This window comes from Lithobates pipiens, unplaced genomic scaffold, assembly GCF_037356315.1.
Source record: "Lithobates pipiens isolate NorthernLeopardFrog02 unplaced genomic scaffold, aLitPip1_a1.2 Scaffold_18, whole genome shotgun sequence".
Taxonomy (NCBI): Eukaryota; Metazoa; Chordata; class Amphibia; order Anura; family Ranidae; genus Lithobates; species Lithobates pipiens.
The window spans coordinates 434,578,742-434,598,173 of NW_027507758.1; the positions used below are offsets into that span (position 1 = coordinate 434,578,742).

General features: G+C 42.9%; 1 protein-coding gene across 5 annotated transcripts in view; it reads right to left on the reverse strand.

Annotated features, from left to right (window-relative positions):
• The window catches only part of KCNAB1 (potassium voltage-gated channel subfamily A regulatory beta subunit 1), a 570,878-nt gene that overhangs the window by 89,800 nt on the left and 461,646 nt on the right, over positions 1 to 19,432 (reverse strand). For 3 of the 5 annotated variants that reach the window (XM_077488103.1, XM_077488104.1, XM_077488105.1), the window contains exon 8: positions 14,462 to 14,548. The exons of the other annotated variants lie outside the window; for them this stretch is intronic. In XM_077488103.1, the coding sequence (XP_077344229.1) occupies positions 14,462 to 14,548 (87 nt within the window). The remainder of the gene's footprint in view (positions 1 to 14,461; positions 14,549 to 19,432) is intronic. 5 annotated transcript variants of the gene reach the window in all.

Consider the following 19,432-nt stretch of genomic DNA (forward strand, 5'->3'; position numbering starts at 1 on the left):
ACGCAGGTTAAAAAAAGCTCTATTCAGGTATGTATTCTTAACTCTTTCCTGAGTGTCTCTTTTACAAATGTCGCAGTTTTAACACCGCAGTTTAACCACTTAAGGACCAGAAGAATTTGCCCCCTAATGACCAGGCCATTTTTTGGGATACGGCACTGCGTCACATAAACTGACAATTGCGCGATCGTGCGATGCTGTACCCAAACAAAATATAAAAAAAAAATAATAATTTCTTCATCCGTTTAGGCCAATATTTATTTTTCTATATATTTTTGGTAAACATTTTTTGCAATAAACCTATATTGATTGGTTTGTGCAAAAGTTATAGCGTCTACAAAATAGGGGAAAGATGTATGGCATTTTAATTACTATTACTAGTTTACTAAAAAAATTACTATTACTAGTAATGGTGGCAATCTGGGATTTTTAGCAGGACTGTGACATTGCGGGGGACAGATCGGACACTTTTGACACTTTTTTGGGACCAATGACATTTATACAGAGATCAGTACTATAAAAATGCACTGATTACTGTTTAAATGTCACTGGCGGGAAAGAGGTTGACACTAGGGGCGATCAAGGGGTTAATTGTGTTCCCTCATGTGTGTTTCTAACTGTGGGGGGATAGGACTGAATGGAGGAGGAGATAGATTGCTATTCCTAATTACTAGGAATGCAGATCTGTCTATCCTTCCCTGTCAGAACGGGGATTTGTGTGTTCACATACACAGATCAGCGTTCCAGCTCTCTAGCCCGCAATCGTGGATGGCCGGCGCACATTGCGGCCACTGGCCGCACACATCGGGTCCCCCGCCACACATGCGGGAGCGAGCCGACCTGTCGCCATATAATGACTTGTTTAGTGTCACTTTAAGCTCTGATGATTGGAGGAAGTTTGAGCTGTTGCCCAAATACAGCTGTGGGAAGGCAGACTGGTTGTATTACGAGAAGTGCTGTTCTTTAAATACCTAGAACTGGAGCCTAGTTATCTGGGATTTGGTAACACACTTTGGTTTAGGGAAGTTTTAAATTTTACTGTATCCCACCTTGTTAACATGCATCAATTTTTCTGCTGTGTTTTTCACATAGTTCTTATTTGGTCCTAATTGACTGGTCTTTTTTAAACTGTAATTATAGCTGATATGGCATTTCACACAGTGGGGTAACAGTGTGTCCTCAAGCAAAAAGCTTCCCGGGGATCCTTAAAATCATTGTGGGGATGGAATTTCCTTTACTTCTCAGTGAAAGACTTAAGGATGCAGATAGTTTTATGCTGGACTCATAATTTTGCTGTGTATTAATGCATTTGCATTGGCAGGGTGTGTTGGGATGCCATTAAGATGAATGGCACATTTCCACACAATACTGTGTAAAACATTTAACAATGCTAACACATCAGGGTAAGAATCTTTGTTTTCAAGGAAGTGACAGTTATTTTTAGTGTATTCCAATCAGTATTGAAAATAACTGCCACGTTGTTAAAAAAAAAAATATCCTATTTTTTTTTAAGCTTTGTAAATTGAGCCTATATAGAAACTAGTCACCAGCAGGCAGAATTACCCCTACATTCATTACTGAAGAGTGGCTGTCCATGTTGTCCCCAATTGCGAGTGTGGGAGGAAACCTGAGTACCCAGAGGAAATCCACACAGGCACAGGGAGAACATGCAAACTCCAAGCAGGTAGTGCCGTAGTTGGGAACGGAACCAACAACCATAGTACTGCCACTAGCCATACTTATACTTCAATGCAATTTAAATAAAAATTAAGACAAATATACATGTGATGGATATTGAAACTATTAGTCTATTTCTTGCAAGATAGAATAAACAAGTTGCACAAGCTGTTATTTTTTTTTTTTTCATTTCAACTACAGAATTACTGTTAGGTTTGTACGTGAACAAAGCATTTGCAGAAGAAGAAAGACTTCAAACTACATTCTGGCCCCTAGCAAGGAAAGCCGTAGTATGACTCGTGTGGCTTCTTCAAGATTTCACATCTATGTATCAGATATGACAGAGCAGATGGTATAGCAGGTGCAAAAAAAAAACAAATCGAAATTACAAGGAGAGATAAAAACCCTTCCAGCATACAATACAGTGCTTGAAAGCATTCTATTGTACTAACATGCACGCTACTATCCTTTGTCATCTAAGAAGATTTCACAGTAGGGCTTTCCTCGGCCCAAACATCTTCTCAGAATTACATGTCTTACCAGACCCATGACCCCAAAACCATGACCATCAGGAGTTTTTGAACTGCTTTATTCCACTCTGCAGGAACTCTCACTGCCCTGAATGCGACTGCCTTCTCCGTGGTCAGCAATGTGTGTTTTTACTGTCCTTTTTCATCTTAAGTATAAGCCAGAACAACCAAATCTAAGGCTGCATTTACACATGATCGTGTCCCGCGTTTTGCAGCCCTTTTAAATCATGGGGCGAAATCACGGCAAGTCCGCCGTGATCATTTGTGAATGCAGCCTAAAGTTCTACATAATTTCTAAATCTCAAATTGAACTTTGTTTATTAGTTATTGACATGTAGGGACCTAGGATGATGGGCTCTGCAGTATTTGATAAAGGTAAAAAACCTTTTGCCTTTAGAATGACTTTAAATATTCAGTGTTATTTAATAGCCACAAGGAGTATGGATCAACATCCGTTTGTGCAAATGCCTTAGCCAAGTTAATAGCTTGTATAAGTGGCCTGTAATAAATAATATAAGGGTTCTTCAAAAAAAATTCTATACTTTTTTTTTACTTTCTTTATTAAAAATTTCAAAAACAAATTACATCACTTTTGTACATAATTACCTTCCTTTGCGATGCATTTTTCCCAGCTTTGTACCAACTCTCAGACATGACCAATTACTACTCCTCCTGCCCTCACCATTTCCAACTAACGTATAAAAGCGTGGAAACTTTTCAAAGCCCCTCGTAATAATGAACGGATTTGTCCATAGACCATACAAAAAAGGGTTTATTTTGTATACACAGTGCAAACAACCTGTGCCAGCAGCCTGTCAAAATCAACGATAGGCTGAAACATTGTGTTACATTTGATATAAAATATACGATTTTTTATAAGACTGTGATAGAATAGCAATCAGATTAGTTTTTAACAAAGATCAGGTTTGTCTGAGGATGTTTCTCAAACTAATGCCTTGGTAACAATGGGAATTGCTGACAGTTGACAGTTTGGTTGTTAAGGTAAACAAGTTTGTAACCATTGTCAGTAACTGGTAAACAAAACCCCAAATGAAATTAGCAGTAGAGACTGATAGTGGGGGCCACTGATCATGCATTAGAACCAAGGACACTCGAATCTGTTCCAGCCAAGAAGGTGCCTGATCTCCAGAAGCAACAGAGATTATGATCACAGAGTAACCAGAGTTAAGTAACTTTTAAGCATACTTTTACTGTGTATGGACCATAGTTTCTGCTTATTTGCTAGGCATCTTGCTGTAGATATCTGTCAGTCTTGTATTGTATTACTAATATTGTAATATGTAATATTGTAATGTAATATGTCATTTTGTATATACAGCATTTTTGTATAGTAAAAGCACATTTACACACCACAGAGGTCTCAGCTTCCTTGCTTATACCACAAGGTAACGTTGCTAGATAGACTCAAGCAAAACATTTGGGGGCTCGTGCCAGGATAGTGCTAAAGTTCAACTGAAGCAGACCTGTTTTTCTGGGGTGTGTTGTGTAGCTTGTGCTAGGTAAAAATGTTGCGTAAGCTGTTTAGGAAAAGCAAGGATGCAGAAGGTTCTGGTGGCCAGAAGGAAGTGTGCAGCTTACCTACCTTACCTTATCTATGTCAGAGACAATGAGAGCGAGCTTTTTGCTAAAGAATTTGTAAAGTATGCTTCTCTCTTGAATATGATTTGGGATGATAAAATCTCAGATCATTTTGTAGATTTTAGCCTTAAGGGGCTGGATTTAAGTAAAAAAGAGAAGAGGACAGTGTCCACAGTGAGTTGGTACTTTCTTCATGCTATTTATTCTGAATCACATGGAAAGGAGAAGGCAGAGGCAGAAGTTAAGGTATTAAAAGACCAGCTAGCAGCTGCTTCAAAGTGTGTTAGTTCAACCGCTAGTTGGGCTGATGATTTTCAAGAGCTGTGTGCAGCCCTCATGACCAAATCAATGAATGCCTTAAGAAAAAGGAAGGGCCATAAACCTGTTAGTAAAGCCAGGGTACGTGCCATTGTCACATCCCAAAACTGGGATTGTGGGCATGTGCTCTCCTCAAACGATAGTGAGGACGAGGAGATAGAGTTTGATGTTTCTGCTGATGATTACCCAATGGGAAAGAAAAAGCGTGGCAGACCTCTCATTACAAAACACAGGAAAAAGCAATATGATAGAGAGGATATAGCAGATGGTTGAAGTGCATTATTGCAACCCCAGAGATGTGGAATTTGAAGAAGTATGGGAGTTTACCCAAACTGAACTCCACGAGCTGTCAAAACAATACAAACAAAGGTCCGGGAGCCCCTATGGAGTTGGCTCCTACGCTTGTGGAATGGAAGCCAGTTGGGAGAGCTAGAGGAGACTAAAACAAAACCTTGATGTAATGACACTAAATAAAAAAATGTGATTATGTGCAAACAACGTTTTTTTTTACCATAGAGCGTGTGAGAACAGCATCACAAACCTTATAATCCTTATATGTGTTGAAATGTATTAGGTGCCTGTCGATAGAGGGATGAATTGTATCTTCCTCAGGGGTATAGATACGAACCCCCTGAGGAAGATACAATTCATCCCTGTATCGACACATGTTGGGGAGGAGAAAGGACAGAGCAGGAGACAGCTGATCTGTCTCAGAAAGGATAGACACACTATTTCGGCTTTTTTTGCATTTTGTTTGGCTTTCTATAAAGTGGTGCACTGAAGCACCCAGAAAACGTTAGTACCCTGTCAGAGGGGTTATGGTTTATTAATAAAATTATTTTATAAAACAGTATCACACTATCAAGTCCCTTTATGTTTTGCATTAGTGTGGAAGCAGCAGAACTGGAGTCCATTACTGACACTGAACCCAGGGGTGGTTCGCAAGCGTGTTCTGACTGAACGTAATTGTGAGGTCATACGCTCTAAGGTGAGCGTACACACATAAGGGGGGAGCACCTGAGTGATCACACGTTTTATCACCAGTACAAGCTGTGATTAATCTTGGAACTGGGATTGTGGGGATGTGCTCTCCTCAAACGATAGTGAGGACGAGGAGATAGAGTTTGATGTTTCTGCTGATGATTACCCAATGGGAAAGAAAAAGCGTGGCAGACCTCTCATTACAAAACACAGGAAAAAGCAATATGATAGAGAGGATATAGCAGATGGTTGAAGTGCATTATTGCAACCCCAGAGATGTGGAATTTGAAGAAGTATGGGAGTTTACCCAAACTGAACTCCACGAGCTGTCAAAACAATACAAACAAAGGTCCGGGAGCCCCTATGGAGTTGGCTCCTACGCTTGTGGAATGGAAGCCAGTTGGGAGAGCTAGAGGAGACTAAAACAAAACCTTGATGTAATGACACTAAATAAAAAAATGTGATTATGTGCAAACAACGTTTTTTTTTACCATAGAGCGTGTGAGAACAGCATCACAAACCTTATAATCCTTATATGTGTTGAAATGTATTAGGTGCCTGTCGATAGAGGGATGAATTGTATCTTCCTCAGGGGTATAGATACGAACCCCCTGAGGAAGATACAATTCATCCCTGTATCGACACATGTTGGGGAGGAGAAAGGACAGAGCAGGAGACAGCTGATCTGTCTCAGAAAGGATAGACACACTATTTCGGCTTTTTTTGCATTTTGTTTGGCTTTCTATAAAGTGGTGCACTGAAGCACCCAGAAAACGTTAGTACCCTGTCAGAGGGGTTATGGTTTATTAATAAAATTATTTTATAAAACAGTATCACACTATCAAGTCCCTTTATGTTTTGCATTAGTGTGGAAGCAGCAGAACTGGAGTCCATTACTGACACTGAACCCAGGGGTGGTTCGCAAGCGTGTTCTGACTGAACGTAATTGTGAGGTCATACGCTCTAAGGTGAGCGTACACACATAAGGGGGGAGCACCTGAGTGATCACACGTTTTATCACCAGTACAAGCTGTGATTAATCTTGGAATAGACTGCAATATTTAATGGTGTTACTATCTATTTATAACATTTTGAGACTTATTGTGTGTGCACATAGTACTTTTGATCACTGAATCACTTTAAATATTTTTTTTGCATATATTGCGATCACTATATTTGATACATGAAGTTTTTTATTTTATTTTGTATGAACTTTTTGGAGTTTGCACAAAAATACTTTTTACATATTATTTATTTTACCAGCTCGGAGGCACTTTATACATTTAAACACATATGTGAAATATAAGGTTTGTGAAGCTATGATCACACGCTCCATGGTAAAAAAAACTATATTTGCACGTCAACACATTTTTTATTTAGTGTCATGTCATTGCATCAAGGCACTCATGCTAACATCCAGATAGCGCAGTACTTCCTCTATAAATATTGCATTTGCACGGTTGTATAGGACGTGATCAGTGCTAGCAGCTGTCCTGATGGGAGTTGTTACATATTTACAGATTTTGTGCAGCTCTCAAGATTTCTTGGTCTTAAAACAAAACCTGCCAGGCCAGTAGATAAGGTCAAGGCCAGACAGGAAGAATACAAGCAGAAAAGAACATAGAAGAAAGGGAATAGGGATGAGAAGACAGGGAGTGGAGAGAAAACCAGGCTAGTTATTTCTAGGAAAGAAATGTGGGTGAACCTATTAAAAGCAGGAGTAACTGAAGATAAGATACGTAGATGGGATTTCTACTGCAGAAATGTTGAAGAGGTGGAAACATTTAGTGGGGAAAACTGTCAGGGTTAGAAACACTACTCCTGGTGAAGATAACATCAGCCTATATTTAAAGAAAACAGAGCAGACCCTCCTGTTATCCCCAAACCAATTCCCAATACTGCACATGAACCCAAACCCATAAATCTCTTTATCCTGGGGAGGAGTTAAAGAGACTCAGAAAAGGTGATTGGGAGGTTCCTTGTCCTTTATAAAGGGAAGGTGGGTCTCCTCTAATAGCAGTGAGGGCATTGACAGCAGGAGATCGACGCCCATATGCACCGGTTCCTGAAGTTACACTTTTGCAGGGAAATCCTTCCCATCACAAAGGAGAATTGATTTATGTAGAAGGTTTGGGAGGGCAAACCACACCAGCAGTTAGGACACAAGTAAAATTGGCTATTGGCAAGGGACCAGGAATTTGGACAAATGTTTTGGTATCAAAGTTACCCAAAAATAATCTTGGGATGGATGTACTTCAAGATCAGTCTATTTAGACTGAATGGGGTACATTCACATTCAGGTATCCTAATAAAGCATATCTGGTTAGGGCGGTGAAGGCTGTGGTCAGAGGTCATGCGAAATGGACCTCTGTCTACATTCCTCCACCATAGAAGCCAGTCTGTCTAAAGCAGTACAGGCTTCCTGGAGGTCACAAAGAAATTGGGGAGACTATTCAAGAACTGTTAAGAATAGGGATTCTTAGATCTGCTGTAAGTCCTTTCTTGTCTCCGGTGTTCCCAGTAAAGAAACCTGATGGGACATATAGAACGACTGTGGATTACAGAGGTCTAAACAAAGTGGCTCCTCCATTGAAGTCAGCTGTACCTGATATGATCTCAATTGTGGAGAAAATTGCTAAGGAGGCAGGGGAATATCATGCTGTGATAGACCTGGCTAATGCTTTCCTTTTGATTTTGATAGACCCAGAGTGTCAAGACCAGTTTGCTATGGTGTGGTATGGCTGTCAGTACACCTTCACTGTGCTTCCTGGAGACTAGGTTCATTCTTCAATGATTTGTCATGGACTGATTACCCAAGATTTAAGTACCCTGAATTTGAAAGTTGCTGTGTTTCACTAAATTGATTACATCACTGGGATGAAAGAAGATGTAACTGAAGCACTGCACCAGCTGATACAGCACACAGAGAACAGAGGGGGTTCTATCAACAGAGACAAAGTCCACAAACCCGCCACAGAGGTAAAATTCTTAGGAGTGATGTGGACTGTGCCAAAGAGGAGAATTCCAGAGACAGATTTGCAAACTATCCAGGTGATGTTGCTTCCTACTACCAAAGAGGAGGCACAGAAGTTCATTGGAGCTGTGGGAATCTGGAGATCATTAATCCCACATCTTGGATTGATTTTGAGGCCTATATACAATGTCACAAGGAGAAATACTGAGTTCTCATGCGGTTCAGAGCACCGGACCAATTTCCTTGCTCCTAAAGAAGCCATTTTGCAGCATCAGGGATTGGGACCCATGAGAAATGGAGTACCATTTCAGCTTGATGTAGTGGAGCAGGATGGTACCATATCCTGGAGTCTGTGGCAGCCAAATGAAAAGAAAGGACTGAGAGCAGTACCCATTGGATTTTGGTCCAAACAACCGACAGGGGCACAGAAGAGATAAACGTCCCTAGAGAAGTACTCTTTGTTTGGGGCCTACACAGCACTTCAACATGCAGAAACCATTACAGGAAATGGCACAGTCACCATACATACTGCATTACCAATAGCAGGATGGGTGAGAGATAATGGATTGACCACCAGGACAGGTGTAGCCCAGAACCAGACACTGATGAAATGGAAGTGGTACCTTCAAGAAAGAGGGTGTATTGCAGCTGGGAGACATTTCAAAACAGTTGGCAGGGCTTGTTACTTTTACCAGCACTCAGCCAGAAGAATAAATTCCTGTGCTGCAGTCATCGAAGAGGCTCCACTCTTTGAGCCTCTGTCAGAAGACAAGAAAGAGTCAGCGTGGTTTACTGATGGTTCAGCCATAGTCTCCTCACCTGGGCGTAAATGGGCAGCAGCTACCTATAACCCAAGTACAGACACAGTCTTGCAGGAGACCAAAATTGGAGGGTCCAGTCAGTATGTAGAGTTGAAAGCTGTAGTGATGACTCCTATGGAGGATCCTTCTTACCATGTCAATATCTACACTGACAGCTGGGCGGTCTTTAAAGGACTGACGACTTGAATGCCCACGTGGAAGTCCAATGAATGGATGATTATAAAGACTGTAATGCCCCGTACACACGAGAGGACTTAAGTCCGACAGACTTCCAAAGGAGTTCCGTCGGAGTTCTGCTGGAATTCCGACGGAGTTCTGACAGACTTTTCGGCTGAACGGACTTGGCCACACACAATCACACTAAACTCCGACGGATTCGAACGTGATGACGTACGACCCGACTCGAATAAGGAAGTTCATAGCCAGTAGCCAATAGCTGCCCTAGCATCGGTTTTAGTCCGTCGGAGTAGCATACACACGAGCTGAGTTTTCGAAGGGGACCGGGTCCGGCGGAGTTCCTTCGGGAAAATTTGAAGCATGTTCCATATTCTAAAGTCCGTCAGACTTTGGTGAATCAAAAGTCCGTTGCAGCCCACACACGATCGGATAGTCGTGTGTACGCGGCATAATAGGGAACTTTTCAGTGTGTGGGGAAGTGCAACAATGGCCATTGCAAAAGTAGTCCACTGGGTCAATTAGGAGGGGAGAGAGGCCTGCAGAGATCTGGCAGATTGACTTCATCAGTTCCCTGCCCTGGGGAAACAATGGACTGAGATATTGTTGTACTGCAGTGGACACCTATTCAGGACTTTTGAATTCTTATATACACTCATGATTAATTAATGAACTTCCACCCCACCCTTATAACAGTATACATTTGAGCATCCTTAAAGAGGAAGTAAACCCTGATGGGTTTACTTCCTCTTTTTTTCCCTGCAAAGGTAAAGCATAATGGACTACTATGCATCGCATAGTAGCTCATTATGTGTCACTTACCTGACACAGGAGCCAGCGAAGTCGCCGCTGTCCCCTGTAGTCCGCCGCATCCATGTTGCTGGTGGCGTCTCGCAGCTCCGACGAATCACAGCGGCGCAGCCGCGATGACGTCACTCCCGCGCATGCGCACGGGAGTCGCGCCTCGCAGCTCCGCCGCTGCCATACGGCGAAGCCGCAATGACGTCACTCCCGCGCATGCGCACGGAAGTCGACAAATTAGGCAAATCCATTCTTGGATTTGCCGCATTTAGTGCGCCTGCGCGCCGCTGTCTACGGCGCATGCGCCGTAGACAGCGGTGCCCATTTTCGGGCAAATATCTCCTAAACCATATAGGTTTAGGAGATATTGCTTGGACCTACAGGTAAGCCTTAATCTAGGCTTACCTATAGGTCCAAGTTGTTTGGAAGGGTTTACTTCCTCTTTAAGGGGGTGCAGGGGCTTCTATTCTTAAGGCTTCTTTCTCAAAGTGATTCTTTCTAATAGTGATATGCACTTCAATCTCTGCATTTCAGCAATTGCACAAAGCAAACATTAATAGCAAACTGCACTGGAAAGCACCTAACAGACTGCAGGTGACCCTGTCTCTCTATTAAGCTCTCCTTCCACTCTGTAACATGCGCTCTCTAGCACTCCTTCTGACACTTGTGTCCTCTCTCCTCAAACTTTCTTACCTTCACCCCTCTTCTCCAACCCCCTGCTTATACATATCACCCTGCCTTCTGTCCTCTTCCTACTACTGCTCCTACCAACTCTTGCTCAACTCTTGCTCATTCTACATTCATATACTGATAAAACCTCCAGTACTCTGAGACATACCCCCTTCATACCCCCCTTTTCATCATACAGTATCCGCTTTCCTTGATGACTTCTCTGGCTGGCTACCCTACTTTCTCTCCCCACAATTATTCTCGGTGACTTCAACATCCCTGTTAACATTAACACTGCTATTACTTCTAACCTTCTCAGTCTAACCTCATTGATTGACCTGAAGCAATGGATACAGGCTCCTACTCACTCCAACGGCAACACCCTTGACCTTGTCTTCTCCTATCTGTGCTCTCCGTCAGGCCTGGACTGGCCATAGGGAAAACCAGGCATTTTCCCAGTGGGCCGGGGCCACCAGGCTGCATGTCCTTGCTTGCGAGGCCAAGGCAGGCTGCTCTTTAAGCCCGCACCAGTGCCCTCACCTTTCCACTGCCGGCCGGCTGGCAGTTCAGCTCAGGCTCAGCCATCGGCACCAGGGGGACTAAAACATGAAAGGGGAAGCTTAGCCTTTGGAGCCGGGGGGGGGGGGGGGGGCGTGACCACGAAGGGGAGAGGAGCCTGATGCAGCCGGATCAGAGAGAACGTAAGTGTGGCCACCTGTAACCTGAATAGGAGGAGTTCCAGGGAGACTTCACATAATATAAATCTTCCCTCCTAAAATACTATTGCTGCCTCCACACTGCCAAACAGACCTACTTTATCACACTCATTAACACCTTCCCATCCAGCCCACATAAACTCTTCTCTACCTTAAACACTCTACTCTGTCCTCCACTGCCTCCACCCTCTAACTCACTCACTGCCCAGGAGATCGCCAATCACTTCAAAACTAAGATTGACACAATTCATGAGGAGATCTCCAATGCTGCACAAAAACCTCCCCCATGCAACACCCCATGTCCACAGATACAATCATTACGTCCCTCATTCAATTCTGCTACTATTAATGACGTTGCTAAACTTTTATCTAACACTCATCTAACCACCTGCCCCCTGGATCTTGCTCCCTTGCAAATGCTACACTTACCCTCTGACTCAATTCTACACTCTCTAACTCACATTTTCAACCTCTCCGTCTTGTGGCATCTTCCCAAACTCTCTAAAACATGCGCTAGTCACCCCCATACTTAAAAAGCCCTCACTGGACCCCACCAATCTTAACAACCTACCTTCCATCTCCTTACTCGTCTTCCCCTCCAAACTTCTTGCAAGACCATCTGACCATGAATAAACTTCTTGATCCCCTTAAGTCCAGATTTCACCCTCAACACTCCACGTAAACTGCTCTCTTTAAACTCTCAAATGATCTACAAATGGCTAAAACCAGTGGACACTATTCTGTACTACTTCTCCTGGATCTCTCTGCTGCCTTTGACACAGTGGACCACCCGCTCCTCCTCAATAAACTCCACTCCTTTCGTCTCCGTGACTGTACGCTTCGCTGGTTCTCATCCTACCTATCCCACCACCCAAGGTTCTGTTGTTGGACCTCTCCTTTTCTAAATCTACACCACCTCCCTGGGTCAGTTGATTGCCCCCCACGGCTTTAAATATAATCTCTACGCTGATGACACCCAAATCTATCTCTCCAACCCCCAGATCTCTCCATGTGTCTCCTCACGCATTACCAACTTACTAGCAGATAAATCAGCATGGATGTGACATGACTTCCTCAAACTCAACCTATCCAAAACCGAGCTCATGATATTTCCTCCCTCAGGTGCCACTTCTCCTGATTTTTCTGTCAATATCAATGGCTCAACTATCAACTTGTCCCCCCACGCCAAGGTTCTAGGTATAATCCTGGACTCTGAATGAATCTTTCAGCCCCACTTCCTATCGCTATCCAAAATTTGCCGCCTCAACCTCCACAACATCTCCAAGATGTGCCCCTTTCTAACCAATGTCACCACAAAGCTTCTAATCCACTCCCTGATCATCTCCCACCTCAAATATTGCAAATCCCCCCTCATTGGCTTACCTCTAAATAAGCTATCCCCACTCCAGTCCATCATGAATGCTGCTGCCAGGCTCATCCACCTCACAAACCACTCAGCATCTGCTATACCCCTCTGCCAATCCCTCCATTGGCTGCCACTCGGCTACCAAATTAAATTCAAGATACTAACTATAACTTACAAAGCCACCCACAACCTGGCCCCCAGCTGCATCATTAACCCAGTCTCAATATACTAACCTAATTGTTCTCTTCGGTCCTTCCAAGACCTCCTGCTCTCAAACTCCCTTGTCACCTCACCGCATGCTCGCCTTCAGGACTTCTCCAGAGCCTCTCCCATCCTCTGGAATGCTCTACCCCAATCTGTCCAATTTTCTCCTACTTAATCCACTTTCAGACGATCCCTGAAAACTCATCTCTTCAGAGAAGCCTATCTGGCCCCCACCTAACCACTGTACATTTATCTTCTCAATCAGCACAACACCCACAGTTATTACCTCTTGTATCTCTTGACCTTCCCTCTTATGCCTTGTACACACGGTCGGACGTTCCGACCACAAAATCCGTCAGATTGTTTCCGACGGATTTAGTTCTAAACTGGTGTTGCATACACATGGTCGGACAAAGTTATCGGAAAATTCGATTGTTCAGAACGTGATGATGTTCGTTCGTTACGATGGGACTACATTGAGGCTAGTAGCCAATAGCTTTGGTCTCGTAATTTTATCTGAGCATGCGTGGCACTTTGTCCGATCGGAATTCTCTACAAACTATTGGAAAAAGTCAGATAGGATTTTTTGGTCGGAAAATTTGAGATCCTGCTCTCAAATTTTTTCCATCTGAATTTCTGGCGCAAAAAGCTCACACACAATCGGATTTTCCGACAATATAATCGGATCGGACATTTTCCGTTGGAATTTCCGACCGTGTGTACAGGGCATTCGATTGTAAGCTCTAAGGAGCAGGGCCCTCTGGTTCCTACTGTACTAAAGTGTATTGTATTTGTACGGTCTACCCTCAAGTTGTAAAGTGCAACCTAAACTGTTGGCATTATATAAATCCTGTATAATAATAAAAAAATAATATACAACATTTTTGTATAGTAAAAGCACATTTACACACTGCAGAGGTCTCAACTTCCTTGCTTATACCACAAAGTAACCTTGCTAGATAGATGAAAGCAAAACAAATATGCAGCCTTGTACTTACATGGCTATATGCGTTCAGGGACACATTTTCTGAACCAAAAAACACAGACACATCCCTGTATGCATACGGCCCTGTACATGAGGACTACTTGGATGTGCATACAGTGGATGCATATTTTAGCCTGTCATTGAATTTGACAGGCGGCTGGCTGGGGACTTCTAGGTGCCAAAATACGCCTGTTTTTTACCCAGTACAAGTCCATGCACATGAATCCTAAAAATTATTTGTAATGAAAAAGATGATTTCTGTAAATAATTTCATACTGATATGGCTGAAGTTGTAGCAGAGATTCTAAGATCATACAGTAGATAACTCTTCCTCATTAAAGCTAGTATACGATATGTACTAGCGGAGATAATAACATTCTGCAGAGGTCGCATACAAATAAATTCCACTGTCACCAAATGAAAATAGAGCAGTGATCTCTTGATATCTTTTTCTCTCTTTCTAGTATGGATATCATTTTGCTGTTATTACATTCAATAAATTTGATAATGAGAAAGGCATTGTGGTCTTACGGTTTATCTATGGCAAGCTGCCTGACCTATATTCGTCATATTCTTCATAAACAGAATTTAATTTTCTTGATTCCGATGATAGAAGTCTGTAAAGCAGAATCAATCATCTCATACTAACCTTCCATTGGGGTATTATTGTCTGGTCGGTTTGCAAACACCACATCCACATACTCCAGCTGCATCCTCTGCAGAGAGCCCTTTAATCCTACAAGCAGCACAAAAATTAAAACATACGGTGAGAGAAGAGCTTAAAGGAGATATTTACCAGACATCTTAAAAAATCACTTCATCTGTTCTGAAATGCTCTCTCAAGGGCACCTAAAGCACACCTGTCAAGTAAACATTTGAAGATAAAGTCTGGTCTAGATAACTGTACTTTTAAAATTAAATATGTCCTTTAATGTATCCTTTAATATGTATCAAGGAGCAGCAAACATCTGTGCAAATATGAACCTTTACCTCTACGTTTTGCTGCACTATCAGTGCACATGACTGATAGTTTGTACTAAGTACTGCACCCATACTATCACTAGGGAAACAGACCACAAACTGTATGAAGACGTGTCTGCATATGTCTGGCTATGTCCTTGTCCATTCTCCCTTCCCATAGGATTCCAAACAGTCAAATATGGAAAGAAGAGAGCCTTTGGTTGGGATCCTCATTGCCTTGTTTTTAGTCCTGGTCTGCAAAAATGTTGCTCCCTATATTGTCTGCAGTCAGTCTGAACATAAACAAAGCTTCCGGGCTCCTGGGCTTGCAATGACAACTTTAAAAGTACAGATTCTAATCATTTACAGAGAATTAAGTTGATTGTTCATTGTAGAATTTCCATCAATGAGCACACATACTGTACATGCAGGCTGCCATTGCCTTTTCTTATGGTGATGCTGATTGCCTAGCTTTCATATTGATGTAGTAGTTTCAGAGTGACTAACTCATTAAAGCGGAGGTCCACCCTAAAGTGGACCTTCCGCTCATCGGAACCCTCCCCCCCTCCGGTGCCACAATCGGCACCTTTCAGGGGGGAGGGGGGTGCAGTTACCTGGATAATCCAGGTAACTGCACCCACTTCCGGGATAGCTCTCTGCGGAAAGGGGCGTAACTTACGCCCCTTTCCGCAAGTGCCCGCCCCTTCCCGCAAGTGCCCCGCTGCCTGCTGGGAAACACACAGATCCCAGAGGCAGCGGGGAGCGTCCTTATTGCGCAGCGCGATTCGCGCATGCGCAGTAGGGAACCGGGAAATGAAGCCGAAAGGCTCCATTTCCTGATTCCCATACCCAAGATGGCGGCGGCAGGACCCGACAGACGACCTAGAGATCGGCTTCGGGTGCCGACATCGCGGGCGCGCTGGACAGGTAAGTGTCACTATTTTAAAAGTCAGCAGCTGCAGTATTTGTAGCTGCTGGCTTTTAAAAAAAAAAAAAAACGTGGAGTCCCGGTGGACTCCCGCTTTAACTGTATACTAAAGTGTTCTCAGCAGTAGTTCATGCTTGCCAACATCTCTACAGTAAATATGAAAATAAGACAACCCTCAAGGATGGGACTGTAGCGGCAACACGAGCTGATGCAGTAAGTCACAAAAGATCCAGAAACTAAGGATCACCAATTGGATACTGCCAAAATGTGTCCACCATTTTGGCAGTATCAAATTGGTGGCCCATCGTTTGTGGGAACATCCTGCTTTCATTATGTTACAATATAAGTAATGTACAGTGCCTTGAAAAAGTATTCACACCCCTTGAAATTTTTCACATTTTGTCATGTTACAACCAAACACGTAAATGTATTTTATTGGGATTTTATGTGATAGACCAACACAAAGTGGCACATAATTGTGAAGTGGAAGAAAAATGATAAATGCTTTTCAAAATTATTTAGAAATTAATATTTGAAAAGTGTGGCATGCATTTGTATTTAGCCCCCTTTACTCTGATATCCCTAACTAAAATCTAGTGCAACCAATTGCCTTCAGAAGTCACCTAATTAGTAAATAGAGTCCATCTGTGTGTAATTTAATCTCAGTATAAATACAGCTGTTTTGTGAAGCCCTCAGAGGTTTATTGGAGAACCTTAGTGAACAAACAGCATCATGAAGGCCAAGGAACACACCAGACAGGTCAGGGATGAAGTTGTGGAGCAGTTTAAAGCAATGGTTAGGTTATAAAAGAAAGGATTTAACTTCCTCCTTCTCGCGCCCAGTAGTTAGCTCCACCCATCTAATCCCTGTATGTTCTCCAGCAGCATGGATGCCGAAAGATCGTGACTGCTGAGAGGACAGTTTGGAATCGGCAGATATGCTGGCAGAAGGGAGGACACTGACACCCTCGGTGGCATGGGAGGAGGACACATCCTTGGATATCAGAGCACAGTTCATGCTGGAACTTGTAGTCGTTTACTTTTTTTTTTTTAAATTACAACTTCAAAAAACTCATCATGCCCCTTATTAAATACCATTGATTGTCTACTTTTCAAAAAGGGGTCATTCAGAGCCTCACGTCAGTGCATCAGGTGTGATCAATTTTCAATGATTTGCACCACAGCTTGTAGACTCTAACTTTCACAGAGACTACATAATATCCACTAATTTGGGTTATTTTTACCAAAGACATGTAGCAGTATAAATTTTGGCCCAAATTTATCAACAAAAATTACTTATTTGCAAAACCCAGTGGTGATTAAATACCACCAAAAGAAAGCTCTATTTGTATTGAAAAAAGGATAAAAACTTTATTTGGGTACAGTGTTGCATGACTGAGTAATTGGCATTCAAAGTGTAGGAGCGCTGAAAGCTAAAAATTGGCAATAAGGGTGTATAAATGCCCTGTATTGAAGTGGTTAATATTTAAATGGACTGTGGATGGATGGATTCCAAACATTGAACATTTTCAGTAGGAAATTGTAGGACTGTTATGGCTCTGCTGCCAATAATATGGACAAATGTTTCATTTTAAATTCAGAAGAATTTGACCCTGAAAATAGCAATGCTCCCCATCTTTTCTGATGTAATAAATCTAATAGGGAAGAACTATACTTTCCTGTTAGATACTGCCCCAATAAGGGTCTACAATTACATTTTAATCTTACCTGGCTGGCCTGCGGGTTCCCCTCATCCACCTCTGGGCTGGAAGAAAGTTATAATATGTAACGATGCTGCGGAGGAGGGTGGGCGGAACAAGAGGGCCCGGCTCAGGCAGTCACATTAAATGCGACTGGATTTGGTCAGTCATCGGCCACTTCATGGGGGTTGCCAGTCCCTGCTCCCTTTGGCCAAGTACGCCCCATAACTGGCGCCAGTCCCTGCCCAGGATGCCCCATAATAACAGTGGCGCTACAGCAAGCCGCCGGCCACAGGGCTAATTTTTTTTGTGGGAGCAAGGACTCGGGAAAGGGGGGGCTGTTTTGCCACCCCCCGCAAAGTGCCACCCTAGGCCTGGACCTTATCAGCCTAGGCCAAGACACAGCGCTGTCCATTGCCATCTATGGAGCTTCCAATGTAAACAGACAAGTGTCCATTAACACCTACCAACAAATGTTAACTTCACACTCTCAATCACGAAAAGGATTTTTTATAAAGTAAATGCTAATGTAAACTACTTGAGTAATAGTGACTAAAATCCTGCACTCTCATGCCTTAGATCAGCCCCAAGTCCTGTACCTCCAGTCCTCAGATCAGCCCCAATTCCTGCACCTTCTTATCTTTTTCACCACTGTACCCCCTGCACATCTGCCTCACCATCGTACCCTCCTGCTCTTCTGTCCCAACGCTAAACTCCCCTGCTGATCTGCCCCACCACTGTACCCTCCTACTCATCTGTGCCACTGCTGTGCCCTCTTCTCATCTATGATATGCGGGATATGCAGAGTGGTGCAAGGAAGCAGAGATGAGACACATCTACCTGTCCTGGCACACTCATTCCCACTGATCCACCTTTTGCATTCAGCCCATGTGCTTGTATGTGATGATGAGCTCAGGTCAGGGGCATTTTCTGAAAGCAGTGGGCCTGTGTGCAAGATCAAGCCTTCGTACCTGAGAAAAAGTGTGGTTCCGAGTGCTAGATGGGCAGCTATCCCTGTATAAGCAATAAAAATGTTCCCTTGAAGAGATCTCTCACAATTTAGCAATAAGTCAGTACAGAAAGTGTTGCATGATAGTTTTAAATTTTTTATAGATATTGGATGAGAATCAGACCTTTAGACTGTTATCAAACACCAGCATGTATGGCTGTCACATGAATGCAAACACTTGGCTCGGCTCAATTTTCTGGCCAGTGAAGAGGGGTAAGGACCCCTCTGGCATCACATTTGGTTAACCAGTATTGACTGCACCAGGTTTTTAATGTGTTCTCATATTATTTGCCCTTAGAATTGTAAGTGAGCGGTATCAGCATTCACCAAAAGACATGTGGAATACAAACGATCCCCCTTTGGGTATGCACTCACCGAACACTTGAAATCATAAGCCTTTACACTGCCTTTACACCATCCATCTTTGGCCACTAGATGTCTCCCTTATTGGAATTCGGTTTTCTCATCTGCATTGGCCATACATCACCTGCAGTATTTCATAACAAAGACCAAGTCAAGACTTTTACCCTCCTGCAGACATCACTGTTCCTCTGTGAGGTGAGATCCATTATGGCATTGTCAATGATTTAGATGTCTCCGAAAGTCCCAGTGTCTTCAGCTGGCTGCAAAGCGCAGTGAACCCGATACTGCAAACAGAACTGACCAGTACAGGAAGAAGAACGAGGCTCGTTCCCAAAAGGGGGATCGTTTGTATTCCACAAGTGGTGAACTACATGGTGGAAGCTGTACCTAAATCACAATAGGAACGGATAGACCAAGCACCTTCTTTTCTGGACACTGAACAGAACTTTGATTAACTCACTTTTTGGGAAAAGTGTGCACGCGCTGCTATATATGAAAAGTGGACTTTTTATTTAAGTTACAATTTTTATATATGCTTATAATTAGAAAAATGCCTATTTTCTTACGTGTACACATTATTCTATGCAACTCCTTACTTAATTATATAGTATAGTTGCTTCTGCATCCTACCGACTACGCCCTGAAGCTGTGAAGAAGTAA